The sequence below is a fragment of the Tyto alba genome, unplaced genomic scaffold (genome assembly GCF_018691265.1).
Source record: "Tyto alba isolate M040663 unplaced genomic scaffold, T.alba_DEE_v4.0 Super-Scaffold_38, whole genome shotgun sequence".
Classification (NCBI taxonomy): domain Eukaryota; kingdom Metazoa; phylum Chordata; class Aves; order Strigiformes; family Tytonidae; genus Tyto; species Tyto alba.
This window is the reverse complement of record NW_024881313.1, coordinates 18,082,772-18,098,658: the sequence shown is the minus strand read 5'-3', so window position 1 is coordinate 18,098,658 and position 15,887 is coordinate 18,082,772. Positions and strand designations below refer to the sequence as shown.

At 44.1% G+C, this 15,887-nt stretch overlaps 1 protein-coding gene across 9 annotated transcripts in view; it reads left to right on the top strand.

Moving 5' to 3' along the window:
- The first annotated feature begins 6,404 nt into the window (after positions 1-6,404).
- ADAM22 (ADAM metallopeptidase domain 22) overlaps positions 6,405-15,887 on the top strand; it is a 138,853-nt gene continuing 129,370 nt past the window's right edge. For all 9 annotated transcript variants that reach the window (XM_042801929.1, XM_032991543.2, XM_032991544.2 and 6 more), the window contains exons 1-2: positions 6,405-6,462; positions 6,631-6,788. In XM_042801929.1, coding sequence (XP_042657863.1) covers positions 6,405-6,462; positions 6,631-6,788 — 216 coding nt within the window. The remainder of the gene's footprint in view (positions 6,463-6,630; positions 6,789-15,887) is intronic.

Sequence of the window (15,887 nt, the reverse complement as noted above, 5' to 3'; positions counted from 1 at the left end):
TCACCCCATACAGTCACAAGCAAAAGACAGACTTGTTAGGGGAAGGAAAAGAACATCACTTTAATTCACACACTAACAAAGCAACACTTAACAGATAGGGTGTGACAGTGAGAAGCACCACCACATCCAAAACCACCTCCCCCCACCCGTCCTTTCTTCCTGGGCTCAGCTCTGCTCCCCATCTCTCTACCTCCTCCCCCAGCAGTGCAGGGGGCAGGGGATGGGGGTTACAGTCAGTCCCGCTGCTCCTTCCTTCTTGGGAGAGGCAGGGGGGGAATGCTGCCCATTCCTCCCTTGCTCCACGTGGCTCCCCTCTCACTGGAGACAGTCCTCCATGATCTTTCTCCAGCATGAGTCCTCCTCACAGGATACAGCCATTCCGGTGGTGCCCCAGTGTGAGTCACCCCCATGTGTTGCAGTCCGCCAAGCGTTGAACCACAACAGTGGGGGCTGCTTCTTCCTTCAGAGTCCCAGCCTCCTTTAAGCACAGACACCTGCTCCAGTGTGGGCTCCTCTACGGGCTTCAGGTCGGCCTCTGCTCCACTGCAAACCTCCATGAGTGGCAGGGGGGTGGCCCTGCTGTCTCACCACGGGATACAGGGAGGGTCTCTGCTCCAGCACACCTTCTCCTTCTCCTTCCTTCTTCTGACCTTGGTGTTCACATAAGTGTCCTTCTCTTAACTCCTCCTCACAAGTCCCAACCCACTTCCAGGTTCCACTTCTTAAATATGTATCACAGAGGCGCAGGCACCATCGCTAATTGACTTGGCCTTGGCCAGAGGTGGGTCCGATTTGGAGCTGGGGGACCTTCAAGAAGCTTCTCACAGGGGGCACTGCTGTAGCCTCCTCCCCTTCTACACACACAAACCCAGCACAGTTTGTTTCGTTGAGTAGCTGTTTAGCTTGTCTCTGATGATTATTTTAGGAACTAACTTGCCTGACATACTTTAGGGGTTAAAACATGCATGAGACCTCTGAGCTTTTTCTACTTTGCTGGTGCTCTGTTTCCAAACCACTGGCCACTGAGCCAAATGATTCTTTTTTATTTGATAACAAAAACCCTTAGCTTTCTTTATGTCACCAGCTTTTCTGTGAAGCTGCCAATACTAAACCATACTCATAGTTACCCAGTCCAACCTCCTAATTCCAAGAGAGATGAGCAGCAGTCACAAGAAGTGCAGAAAAGGATCCTGGGCAATGACTAGATGTGGGATGAAATCCCCAACCAAAAAATCCTCTACATAAGCTTGGAATGAAAAAACTGGGCAAAGCCTGAAGCACTTTTATCCAAAACTGGCTGTTCATTGCTGCAGGCCCGTTGTTCTTTCAGTCCATAAGAACATCCTGTCCCTCTCGATACTCAGCATTTTGAAAATAATTCAAAAGTACAGCCCAAGTAAGGACTTCAATGGACTAACTACTCGTTGAATGAAAGCATTTTTCTTCTTATCAGCTTTGAATTTACTAGGTTTTAATTCAATTGACTGTCATTTTATTCACACACTGTGCTGCTGGAAGAACAGAAAGCACTAGCTGACTTCCCCTGTAACACCTATATGACATTTTATAGTGTTCCTATCTGTTCACCGCCATCCTGAACAATCCTGATCTTTCTGACTTCTGTCACTTTCTTCCTCTGAACCTTGCAATTTCCTCACTGGCAATGGCTGGTGCAGTGCTCCAGGTTAGACCATACCTCCAATTTAACGTCAAAATGGATTGTGTGTGGTGTGCTCTATATTTAGATTACAATTGCATGTGCTTCCTGTTTCAAAGTAATATTCATGCTCTGAACTAAATAACCAGCAAAGTCAAATGTTTTTCTGTACATTAGTCAAAAAGTTTAATGCTGTACAATCACGCAGTCAAAATGCACTGTTGACTGTAATTGGACATTTAACTGGTACTGATACAAGAAAATGTAATTACTATGTATTTAGAATGTAAATGTGTTTTTCACATGGAAATATTTAGGGCAATACACTTATGGTAATAGGTGGCCAGATGAATAGGGATGATTACAAAATATTCGTACATCTGCCTTTAATCAGAAAAAAGTCTTAATATGTTTTCTATAAACTTAATAAATCATGATTGAATATCAACCACGGAGAATGTGTTTGTTAAAAAGTGCCCTAGATTTCATTACAATCTATTATTTTTGAGAAAACAAAAGTTGCTGTGTGCAGGGAAAAGAGTTATACTTACCACAGTATTAAGTTGCTGTAATGTTCTGTAATTGGAGTCAGTGTTATTTTTCCATCATGTCTATGCATAGACAGCATTTCTTTGTCTATTACTCAAAGCAGAAAATCTAGGTTTTATCAAAATTATGAAAATACTAAGCAATTTCTGTAGGGTTTTTTAAGCATTTAAAAATGTGTTACTCTTTCAGCATTTTAAAGTAGGCTAATTTCTTCAGAACTTTAGGCAGTTTAAAACTGTGAATCATGACTGCAGTCATTACTACTTACCGTAGTGATTATAGCAAAGCTTAAGTTGTACAACTGGGAGGTAATTTTCAAGAATACCCCAATAAATTAGAAGTACAATGTCAACAGGGCTGTTTAGTTCGTGTATCTTTCTTATTTTCTGTGAAAGGAGAGAAGTAACACTTAGTTGTTAAATTTAAGTGTTAAATTATAACTTGTAATTAATTATGGTTCAAAAATAATATTTGGAATACTTATGGTAACTCAAAATCTGAATATATACTTATAAATGTCATCTTTTTTCATTTTCTTTCTCATGATCCTTTGAAATATTGGCATATGTTTTTCAGGCTTCATTTTTCCACAATTGTGGTTCAGGCAGTCATATAGAATATGCTTGTTATGTTTGGCAAGTCATGAAGACATGTTGCAACATAGGGTAGAGCTGTTATTGCTCATTTTCAAAAGAATTGGCCTGAATTTTCAGTGTAATAAAATTCCATAGAATGTTAACTGGCAAGAGAATGGATGTTGGAAAGTTGGCCTTTGTTTGCAAACACCAGTTTCTTTGGGTGCCTCAGTATAAGGAGGACATCAAACTACTCGAGTGTGTCCAGAGGAGGGTGACCAAGATGGTGAAAGGTCTCAAGGGCAGGACTTCTGAGGAGTGACTAAGGTCACTTGGCTTGTTCAGCTTGGGAAAGAGAAGAAAAGGCTGAGGGGTGACCTCATTGCGGTCTACAGCTTCAAGGTGGGCAGCAGAGGGGGAGATACTGATCACTTCTTCCTGCTGACCAGCGATAGGACACGAGGAAATGGAATGAAGCTGCATCAGGGGAAGTTCAGATTGGACATGAGGAAAAGGTTCTTCAGGGAGATGGTGGTCAGTAACTGGAACAGGCTGCCCAGGGAAGTGGTCGTACCACCAAGACTGTCAAAGTTTAAGGATCACCTGGGCGATGTTCTTTGTCATATGGTTTAGTTTTATGTAGTCCTGTGAGGAGCACGGAGTTGGACTCTATGATCCTTATGGGTCCCTTTCAACATGATATATTCTATGAGCCTATGATTTGCTGGAAGAAGGAAAAAATCTGACCCCTGATGTGAAAGGGCTCATTGCTCAGAGGTGGACTGTCTGCCACAGTCCTGAGCAAGGTCAAGGAGCTTCCAGTGAGGTAAGACTAGGAAATGAATATCAACACACTCTGCTTGATTTCCCAAACAAACCTGGAAAAGTCATCAATAAATTAAAATATTATTTCTCCGAAGGATTAAGCCAGTCAAATCATCGATTTCTAATCATCCATTTCTAATCAGTGTGTACAATAAAGGGGACTTCAGACATGCAGATCAGGATTTCCTTCATCATGGTTTAGATCCTTCAATGTGATATAGAAATTTTTTGCAATTTATTTAAGCCTTCTCTTTTGAAATAATCTTCAATATTTATCACAGAAGTGTTTTCCTAGGCAAATGGTAGAAGGATGTAAGCAAGAGACGCTTTCAAGGAGAGAGACATAAAGAAAGGACATACAAATCTTTTTCAGCTCTGTTTTGGCTAATCACTTCTAGCACACATACTTTAAAAATACCATTATCTTTGTATTAGTTGGCTGTATTTCTAAAAGCAGTTTAAAAATTTATTCTTAAAATTAATGAAGGGTTTGGCCAAAATAGAGTTGGCATACTAAAAAAGTCCTGTATTTATGAAGGTGCTTTCATCAAACCTCGCGACATCCCCTGAGTCCACGGATCGGATATAACTCTGCATTTGTAGTCATTAGCTCAGAGCAGCCGTGCCTTGGCTGGTGCTGGGGTGGTGAACCTTCCACGTATGGTATCTACACCACATCTGGACAATGGTAATGGCAAGAGAAAAAAGAAATGTATGATGTACTGATCCAGGAAACGAGTGTGTAACTGTACTGTGTATCTACTGCGTAAATGATGTAATATATATCCAATGTTGTGAGCTCTCGCAGAAATACTGACAGAAGAAGCTGTGAAATAGTGTGCCAGTGGGAAGAGTTTGGTCTAACTGAAGTAACTGTAGAGGTTGGCTGTAGCCTGAAGTGCAAGGATTTATGACTTTTGAAAAAAGAGTGAAACATCATAATACAGTAATGATTTTTCTTTCTAAATACAACACTTTCTAATTTTCTTTACCCACCCCACCCATGGTCCTTCCGATACCCTGCAGCAGTTTTGTAAGCTAATTGTACACTGTTTCAGCAACTGTTCAAGGATTTAATTGATACTTTGAGGTAATATTCCACCCTGCCTGTAGTGTATGACTGCAGTGTAACTTGGACAGTACGAAACTTATGAGCCACTTTCTCCTCAAAGTTGATATATATTTCCAGATGCAATGTTGTGCTCTTAAAGTGCCTGTCTTGCTCCCATCTTCAGCTTGCTGAACTGTCATTTTGTCTGGTTCTATATCGTGGAAACAAACTGTGAGAAACTGAATTTCCTTCAGCTGTCCTCTGACTGCTTCCCTTCATAAGATGATCTACGTAAGTAAGGCAAGACCTACGGGAAAATGAGGCCAGGAGCCCTGACCTCCCCTGGTGGGCGGCTGCCTGGGGGGGCAGGCAGCAGCCCAGAGCACTGTCCCTCCCGTGGGGGGGCCCACGGAAGGCAGCCTGGTAGGCTGAAACACTCCTAGGAGCAGAAGTGGAGGTGTCAGGTGTCCTGGCTGTTGCTAGTGAAAGCAATGCAATTAATATTGATCTGTGTAATGGTTTTAAGATTATGAAAACAAAATTTATTTTGTTTTGTTTCATTCTTTTAATCTTCCAGGCTATAACGAGCAGCAGCTTTCAGGGCCATTTACAGGGATGCCACTGTCCCCTTTATTATGTGCTTGTAACTGGTGTAAAACCTTGCTGTGGGTAGTTTGACCTCGTATTTCCTTCCACGGGTCAGTACCGGGCTTCATCTGCCACTGTGCTGCTCTGACAATCATCCTCATCCCTTGACTCCCCTTAACTGTGTTCCATGGCACTCCTTCCTCCTGCCAATTCGGGAACCAGAGGGGGAAGGGGGTGCCTGAGAAAATTATTATTCTCGTCCCATTTTCATAAAGAAACGTAGTGAAGAGAGGCGAGATGATGGACAGTGCTGCCGGCCTCGGCTTCCCGGTAGGTGGGGGTGTGGAATTGGGTTGCAGCTGCAGCCATCCCTCTTCCGAGTGAGGAACAATCCTCGGGTTTCGGCAAACGGACATCGTGGGGACTCCTTGACGCTCCTGCCTCTTGCTTTGGCCTTGCTTTTGCCACTTGCTGAGTCCAGGAGAGCGTGTTGTAACTTCCAATGAATGATTCTGCGTTACAATCCTTGTCAACTCTCCTTAAGTGTTAGTCCAGTGGGGAAAGCGGGGCGGGAGTGGAAATTTAAGAAAGGTGGGAAAAAGGTCATAGAGAAGGAAATGGAGGCTTGCTGTGCAAAGGGACACGAAAGGGAGGAGAGAGGGGCGGGGGGCAGGAGCCGGTCAGAGGAGGGGCGGGGGGCAGGCCGGGCAGGTGGGGAGGGTGGGAAAGGCTCGGGCTGCGCCCCCCCCCCCCCCCGCCTCCAGCCGGCCCGGCCGGGAACGCGGGTTGGGCGGCGGGGCTTCCTTCAGCCCCGGGCCGGTGCGGGGCCGGGGCCGGGGCCGGGGCGGCTGCGGCGGCTCTGCGGCCCTCCCCGGGCTGCGGGGCTTCCCCCTCCGGTCTCGCAGCGGTCCTTCAAGCCCTTGGCAAACGACTACATTTCCCAGCACATCTCTCTTCCAAGCGGGCTCTGCGGGGAGCCTCGCCGGCTCTCGCCATCTCCTTCCCTCGCAGGGGGGCTCGGCGCGGCGGCGGGGCGGAGCTCGGCAGCCCCGGCCCCGCGGCGCCCCCCCCCCCCCCCCCCCCCCCGCTCCGTCAGGCGCGGAGCCGGCGGCGGAAGCCGGGGCGGCACACGGCGGCGAGCGGGGCGGCGGGCAGCGCCATGCGGGCTGCAGCCTGCCTCCTCTCCCTGGCGCTCTGCGCCCTGCCCGCTGCCCCAGGTGAGCGGCGGGGGGGGGTGGTGGTGGTGTGTGTGTGGGGTGGTGGGGGGGGGGGGGATGCCGCGCCAAGGGCCGCTGCGGAGCCCCGTGGAAACGGAGCCCCCCGCTGCAGCCCGCGCGCCGTGGGCGAGGGCGCAGCCGGGTGACGGGTGCCTCTCCCCTGCCCAGGAGGCGCCGGGCCGGCGGCAGCGGCGGCGGGGCGGCGGGGCGAGAGCCGCTTCGCGGAGCGAGAGAGCATCAGGCCCCTGCGGCTGGTGTCGGGCGGCGGCGGGGCGCGGCGGCCGGCGCTGAGCACCCGGGTGCGGAGCGGCGCGGCGCGGAGGCAGGTAAGCGCCGGGCGGGGGGGGGATGGGGAGTGGGGGGGGCCCCCTCTCCGAACGCGGCGGAGGCGGCGGTGGGGGGGGTCTCACCCGCCCCCCTCCCGCAAGCGCGTTCTTAAGTGCCGCTCACTGGGAAGCGTTGCTCGGCGAGACGCGCGGCTCGTTTCCCCGCGGGACCACCGGGAATGCCGGTCCCACGGCGGCGGCGCCCGAGCGAGTGGAAATGGGCCCCGTGCCGGGTAATTCCCTCCCGCGGCCGTCGGCGGGTGCGCGGGTGGGCAGAGCCGGCTGCCCGTGGGCTCGGAGAGCCACGGAATGAAAGTTGCGGTGCCTTTGCGACAGCTGGAGTGGGGACGCTGCGGCTTAATTTCGGTTTCTGGCTGGAGCGTGGGCAGGGTGGGTTTGGGTTCCGTGGACTCGGATGTGTTTTTAAAAATAGAAATTGGAAACGGAAGGGAATTGCTTGAAACCCAACATGTGAGCTTAACGTTACAATTTAACTTAGATGTTACTACCCAAACTGGGGTATGTTTTCACATTTTTGTTACAGGAAGATGAATCCTTATGGTTCGTAACAAATACCTACTCCCATTTATTTTAAAATACAGTGATTTTAATCTTGATCAGTAAGCGTCATATTTGAGGTGGTACCTGGCTGTTAAATCTAAAGGGAAAAAACATTGAGTCCATGGTATTATAGATGAAGAACATTAAAAATTTGAGCATTTGAGGTAACTGCTGACATCCAAGATCCATCGCAGGCCTCTGTTTCCTCCTTTTCCAACTGACTACTGTCCATTTAAGAAACAAAATAGCTGGAAAAAATGATCTCAGATTTCTTTTTTATAATCCGTAAAGTATCAGCACTGACAGCTTACATATTTTTTTGTGTACTTAAATAATAAGCAGTCTCTTCATAGCATGTTTGTTTACCTCTGAATGTAATTTATTCTATGTAAAGATTTTTCAGATGTGAAGGCCATATTTACAGTACAATAAAATAGGATTCTAAAAGTTCCAAAATGGGTGCCTCACTTTAAAAAAAAATAAAAATTTCTCTCAGCATTTCAGGATTCTTTGAAGACCCTTGGACACTCACAAGTTCACGCACTTTGTGACATGTCTCTTTAAAAAGCAGTAATGGTTGCATCTGGATCTAGTACTAGGATTCAAAACTGGTCTTACAGAATAAACCATTAATTAATGGATCTTGTTCCTCTGAATGTCTCAACTTTTATTCATCAAATCTGATGCTCATAAAAAAAAAATACAAGTCATCCCCATTTAGTTGTTAGTATTAATGTTACTCTAGCCAGAAAAGTAAAGCTAGTGGGTTAAAAAGGGTTAAATGCATTTCTTTCACAACAGTCTCCATGCTAAACTGAACTTACATGTGTAAAGCTCTGCGCGCAACAACTTTTCCTCCTGATCAAGAAGTTTCCCTCTGCTGCTTAAAATATCCACAGCCTCTCCCATGGTATCCCATGGCTGTTGCCCGTGGAAGGGTGCAGTAGCCGGCAGTGATTTGGAGGAAGAACATTACAAAGTGAAAACAGGCCAAACTGAGCGGAGCAGTACTGATTTTTCTCTGCTTGTCGTACAGGGCATGGTTACATCCTAATTGCAGGATACCGCATCCCTCACCCAGGGATCTGAGTCAGCTCAGCAGTAGTGGACCAGCAGCATGACTGCCTTTGCTTAACTGAAGTTTCGTAGAAACTGCATTTAGGAAGGTATTTTTGCAGTAATAGTGTTAACTGTTCCAGATGAGTAATTTAATATTTTGACTTTCAAAGTCTATCATCCCATTAAAAAAACCCAACGCCCTTATCTCTGCCAGAATGCTTATCGAAGTTATGGACTGACTGAGTTAACTTTTATGACTGCTTTTGGGATGGTAGAAGGCACGTGAAGTATAAAGATGAGGAGTGCTGGATTCTGCTCACAGATCAAGAGACACCCATGCCAACCCTGAAGAGTTAACAGGCCAAGATCAGTGACACAGAAGTGGTAGGGGAACAGAGCTACTCTCCATTAATAAAATTTTCATATGTATTAGTTTGTTTTATGATTAAATATGCTCTGTCTCCATGCCCTGTTCTATCCATTGCTTTGGACAGCTATGTATCAGAGTTAGAAAAACTAGTATTGAATAGAGATTTCAAGCCAAAGCTAATGGCGTTGTGGATTAGTTTAGGGAAGATGCTTCCTGAGGCAGGTTGGAGCATTCAGGAAGAAGCTGATGGCTGAAGGACAAGCAGCTGTGTCTAGAAAAGCAAAGACACCTGCATGGGATGGTGCTGTCAGAGAACTAGACAACAAGGCTGTAGCTGTTGAATTAATGTAAAACAATGTAATTGTGTTTTGACTTGGATAAAGATAAAAGGAGGGAGAGATAAGCTAGAGCAAAGGAAGTCGCATTAAATCGGATTGGATTCCATTAATTCCTGATGAAAGCTTTAGCTGCAGAAAAAGGTCAGAAGTTGTACGAGAGGCAGGCAAGCCTGAGTTTGCACAAAGGGAAATGAAGATGGCCATCCAGGGGAAAGCAGAAGCAAAGCATGGCCTTTGCAGATCAGGAGTTATGATGGAGTTGAGCCAAAGGAGTGTAATACGAGAAAAGGAATTGAAACAAGTGAATTGAAGGCAAAAGTGATTGGGAAGTGATGGCTGGCAGATTTTTAAAAAATTCATGCTTTTTTTTTTTTTTTTTTTTGGCATTTGTTGATGTTTTTCTCTAGCAATCTCCTTTGTTTTGTTTGTTTGCTTTTGGATTTTTTTGGGCCATTGCCATAACTACTGAGTGACTTCTCTACATGCATGCTTTACTATTCAGTAATTAAGGAAATAGTCTATGTACTCATCCTAGAAACCCAGAATGTAATTGCTTAAGACACAAAATCGACGTGCTCACGGTTGTAGTTGTCCATGATTGCTGGACTTCAGAGCACAGCACAAGGCCAATGTTGTAGGGTATTGTCTATTCATATCATTAATGTTTTAACTTACAGTATATAGTGGACATTGGAGAATTCATGTGACTTTGGGTTTCTGCTTTTAATTCCATTGTGGAATAGGGTCACTACCAGTATCCATGACATTCCTGCATTTCAATTTCTCTGTTCCCCAAAGGGGCCTATTAGCAGCTGCACTTCATTTAATCTAAAGAGTAATCAAGATAAGATATATCTGAGAATATGCTAATATTAATAGTATTAATGCAATCCAGGATCTTAGCAATGGACGTGTAATTTACTGTTGCATAGACAAGCCTATTAGAAAATTAATGTCCTCTAAGGCAGGGGCATTCAGTGAAGAGTAAACTAAGATTTCTGAGTTTAAAAGAAAATGAGTTCCTACTGCGGGCATTTATAAGGAACCTTTTAACTCCACGATTTGAGCCATATTTTGCCATTGTAAGAACCACATGGGAAATCACAAGTTTCTTAATACTTTCCTTTAGTCAATACTGTGCAGGCATGTTCTGCATTAAAGTGTGGGACTGTGTCAGCATTCCTCTCCATGGCCTTTATTTGTTCTTCCACCTGTGAAGGAGAGCAAACCAAAGCACAAAGCATGCCTTTAGAAACTTGAGTTTGTACTCTACATCAGCACCTGATTTGGGGGCCCTTTTTCTTAATAATTTTCAGTGGTTCAAATGTTCTGGTTGCAAACATTTCAACCCTAATATATAACTTTCTTCAAGTTGCTCTCAGCTGGAGACTGCTGCTCAGTGCCAGTGGAGAAGGGTCCCAGTTCTTCTTGAGGCCAGCACTTTGTGGTCATGCTGATAGGTCTGCACACACCATCTGAGGGACAACATTTTGGCTTATCATTGTGTTACCGGTTTCTGACATATCTAGGTGTTGATACAGAAAATTGGGAGATTTGCTATGATTTTCAGTGAGAACAAGGTCCTGACTCAATGTCCTACTATCGACACAGATTCACTCATCTCTGCTGGTTGTGCAAAACATTCATAGTATAGCAACTTCTGCTTCTCAACCTGTTTTTCACTTGCTCGTTGCCAGTTGTCATGAAGGTACGCTGGATTCCTTCTGAGTGAGTAAAAGGACTGACCTGGTTGTAGGGAGCCTGGTGTGAGGGGGCTCCAGGACTGAACTGTGTCCAGAGATAGAAGTATATGGTGTTTGTTGTCCAGAGTGACTCAGTAGTTTTCAGCAAAGTATTTGTCTTCTACAGTCTGCATTTCTTAATTGTTTGTGACCAAATGATACAATTCCATACATTGTTTTGGAAGCATGGCTTACAGATTTCCTAAATAACTTCTTATTGCTAACAATCAATTGCAGAAAAGCTCTGCTTTGTCATGCTGAGCTCGCATAGCTCTGTCTGCACTTGGAGTTGAAAACTGCATCAGTTATTCAGGTGTGCCAGGTCTTTGCTATTAGATCCTCTGACTTCTTGGCCTCTCGCTCTAGTCTTCCGAACAGGATAATCCTATTCTTTGCAGGTGCTTCTGAAACTGCTGACTTTATTTAAAACATTCTTGCTTTCTGTTCTGATGCTGTCAACTTCTGTTGGTGTTATAAGTTCCTATGTTGGGTAGCTCAAACAATTAGTAATTTTCTTTCTCTTTTTTTTTTTTTTTGTTTTTTGTTTTTTGTTAAAGAGTTCTGACTGTTGAGGGGCTTATAAAACAGCTCTAGAGTTTGGGACTGATGGATGATGACTGTGGGAAAGAGAAATGTTAGGAGAAATTGCCCAATTTTAAAAATTATTTTCTGCCCACTTAATCAAATGGCTGTTGTCTCTTGGGAGAAACTTAGGCACAATTTTCAATCAACCTATCAGAAAACAAAAGGGAGAGGAGGCTAAACCCGGAGTGAGTCTGTAGTGAATGATAACACACATTTGGTTTACAGCCAGATTTTTCTTCCTGCCTTGTTGCCTCTTCTCCCTCTTTCCTTAAGGTTTATAAGGCATTAGTAAAATGTATGTGATACTTTGCTGTATGTTCAGTGTATGCAGTTCTGCAATATTAATGTAAAGATAAGATACTTCACCAACCTAGCAATATTTTATGAATATGTAAATGACAGTTAAAATATCAATACTCTCGATGCAGGTCCTGCCTTCCTGAAGAGGAAAAAAAAGTGCTGAAAGCTGAACGTTGCTATAGATTGCTGCATGATGCAAGGGCATTGAGAACGCCCTTTGATTTCTGATGTAGTAGAGACTTTCAGATACACCATTTTATATTTTATAAATATACATATATATTCATAATGTGTTTTGGTCTTGTATAGGCAAAGAATATTTCAAATTTCTAATTGATCCTTCTTTTCAAGCTCATTTCATGGAAAGGTTTTTCCTACTTGATAATGAGATTTGTTAAGATAGTAAATGCATATGTCCAAAAAATCCAGCAAAAAACCTCTGGTAGCTGCAGCTTCAGAGTTCATGTTGCAGAAATATTGTATCAGGACTCAAATTTTGAGGGTTGATTAGAAGACATATGTATCTTTGAAAATCTTAGTCTGGGTAAAAGGGATGCATGGTAAATCTTTGTTTTGTGATACCTTCTTTTGCTTGTGCCATAGTGGATCTGAAAAGAGAGATATTCCAAAAGCTCATAAAACAGGCTTATATAAAGTCATGAAGGATCTTAAAGGCTCAGATGTAACAATCCTTGTAGAAAGTATTTTTCCTAACATTTGCTCATTGCCATGATTAGTGTAGTAACTACAAAGTCTGACAGAGAAATCCTTTCCAGCTCTGGTAATCAATATACCTATATTCACTCCTGAGCTGTGTTGTGGTGCCCCTGAGTGCAGGATCAAACTGAATATTCTTTCTACCACTGTTTCACTGAGGATACCTGTTTTGGGACCCCTGTTGTGGCTAATGATCTGCTATAACACATTCATGATGCAGAAGTATGTTGCATTAAAAGTAGTATCATGATAAATTTTGCTGAGATTTACTCAAATTATGGAGGAACTGTATATTAAGTTAACATTCACCCAAAAACATTTGCCACAAGAGCATCATGGATGTATTTTACACTGTCATGGTGGACCTGGTATTGTATTATTCTTCTGGTACTCCAGGCCCCTTTTGTAGTCTTCTCAATAATCACACCATTCCTTAAGTAACTCGAGACTAAGAACTTTTCTTAGGGCTCTGCTTGTTAAAACGTTACTGCAGTTATCCTGTCGAACACTGCTTAGAGGTCAGTTGAACTGTGTAGAACCTTTAAGAGCGTGATAAGGTTCAGCTCTCTAAATTGTGGGTCCTTCTGGCTAGCTCTGTCTCGGTGCTTTTCCCTCTCAGATCAGCTCTGCTGAGGTTTGTGGTCCTTCCACTTACTGTGTCTGCCTCCCACCAGGTTTCTCTCCCTTGAGAGGATGGGGATCCTTGTCTTTGGCTCCCATGGATTTGAGCCAAAGCTGCTTCTCCTCCCTGGTAGACTGACCTTCTGCTCCAGGGGAAGTAGCTCACTGGGCTGTTGCCAGACGATTTGGTTGCCAGCCCAGGCCCTTGTCTGTTCTCTGAGTCTGGACAACTATGGATGGGGAGTGTGAAGTCCAGTACTATCAGAGGATTAAGCCCACCGCTCTTGGACACAGGATTATGCTGTCTTCCTATGCAATATCTCTTTCTTAGTCATCTGCTGATACGGTTCAGTTTTTTGGGCCCTAAATAATCTTTTCTCAGTAATGTATTTTCTAGAAACAGTGTACTTGTTGGCTTCTTGCATGTTAACCAAAACTGTTATATTTATTATCTCCAAAAATCACTGTGACTCCCATCTTGTCTCTCATCTCTCTAGTTTTGACTTCTTTATTTTAAACTACGTCAAATTTGCAATGATTGTATGTGGAAAATTTACAGACAAGAAAGCCTTCTGAGACCTAGTCATCTTGTTCCCTTTGGCTTGCCAGTGGCCTCCTGGGCAGTGTATGGATATGCTGTTCTGAGGAGATGTCTTTTGGAGTGTGTAAAGGGTCACAGAGGCCTGTCAGATGACGTTTTGCTCTTCATAGCCACAGATGCTCCCTGATAGTACTCCTCTGAAGCCGTTGCATAATTTGCATTAATCTGAGGAGGAGAAATCATTGCTGCAGGGGTGAACCGTGCAGCGGCAGCTGTGCTGAGCCACAGCCAAGCATGGAACCATGTCTCTCCTCAGATGGAGTCATGTTCAGTGCAGAGGAGATCTTGGTGCACAGATTACATCTCTGCAAGCTTTTTAATGCTTTAGTCGGATGACTCTGTGAGGAAAGGCTCATGTTATTTCCCAGGAACTTTATTGTGTGAGTCTTGAGCAGCAAAGGTGGCTGAAGAGCAGCATGGGAATGCTGAGCACATGGACAGGATGGGTTCTACCAGGCTGTGGTGTGCACTGCCACGATGAGGGTTGGCTGGTTGGGTAAATTGAAGTGGAAACCCAATGTCACCTGAAATTAAAGATATGTTTATGTAAAAATCAAAGAAAGCAGCAAATGTTTAACTGATGAGTCAGCAGGAGTTCAACTTGAAAACTGGATTCAGTTAAAGAAAGTTGAGAAGCACGACACTGCTGCCAGGCATTTGCCATCAGACAGTGAAATTTGGTGATTCCTCTGGTAATATGACCAGCTCCAATATGTCTACCTACACTAAATTCACTCTACAATCTCTCTGTTTTTTTTTTTTTTAAGGAAATGAATGTTACCAGACCAGAAAATTGTAGCAAGTGCCCATGCTTTTGAAAAAGCACGTTCCAGAAGGTATAATATTAATCCAAGGTTTAGAAAATTTTGTGAGGGTAAATGCCTTTGAATGGTGCCTTGATTCTGAAAGTGTGATGTATGGGAGTGGAGAGGCTACAGCTCTGACTTAGAGCTCAAAAATTGCCCAGAAGAATAGCAGTGTGTAGGAACGTGGTCTGTTTTGGAAATGTTTCCTTAAAGTATTTCAGCCCCTGAAATTCTGTGGGAATGAAAAAAAAATCATCAGCTGTTTCAAAGAATATAAACAGTGAAAATGTTGATTCATTTTGATCTCCTAGGCTGTATCAAGAGGGAAAGGGTTTTTGAACTGTGCTTTTCTTGCACTTTTCAACTTTAAACAGGACTTTGATACTTGAATGTAGAGGGTGAGTCATGTTTAAAAAATATTATCTATGGAGTTGATTAAACAATGTATTGGCATGCTTAAGAGTCAACAAGTTTTGTCAAGCTCTTCTTAGCCCCTGGTGATGACAAAATGTTAGTAAACTTTCTGCTGTTGCCCAAGAACTGTTTATGGGAAAAGTTAGCCATGTTGGTAGGCTCTGGGCGTCAAAGAATGCTTGTTGCTTCCAGTAGGAAGAGCTAATCTTTTGGTAAGCTTCCTTCTGTATACAAACGAAATGTAAGACCAGTTGAAAATGTTTGTAATATGTCATTGTGTTGCTGAAAATGTTTTTGTCACCGATACTTTTTGTATAAAGCAGCAAAGTTAGTATGTACTCTTCTTGTTTTTGTATAAAGGAGCAAAATTAGTGTGTACTCTTTTTATTATGTTTGAATGCTTTATTTGTAATGTAAAGGCGGTATTAATGGAGGGTTTTTGCAGATTCCTCTGGTGGTGGAACTCAGTTCCTTCGTTTCTGAAGCCTACAAGAGATGTTGAAAAGAAGGCCTTTCTCTAAACGTTACTGATTCCTTTCAGAGTTTGGAAAACATGCAGCTAGAAATGACCTCAAGGCACCATCTGCTTCGGCAAGGGAAAAGCCTTCACTTCTCTTGAGTGTTAGATACGCTACGCTCTCCTTCTTGCCTAAATGATGTCCTTGAGACAATAGTCCTTTCTACAGCTGAATGACACAGTGATCCAGATGGGTTCATTCTCAAGTGCTGCCTATGGCGCGTGCGTTGCTGCCCTTGCTTTGTGTTCTCTCCCCCCGCAGATGTGTTGTGCATTGGTTGTTTGCCTCTCACACTGCAGCTGTGCATGAGTAGCGGCTCATTTGGGTTCTGCCTTCTTGAAACTGCCAGGTGTCCTTGGGAGAGGGGATATCTCCCCGAAGAGCGCTATTCCTTGTTTGAGTCCTTTCACTCTGGCCTCATGCTTCTTCACAAGGCAGTAGGTTCACTGTCTGGTTGCGCAGTGAAG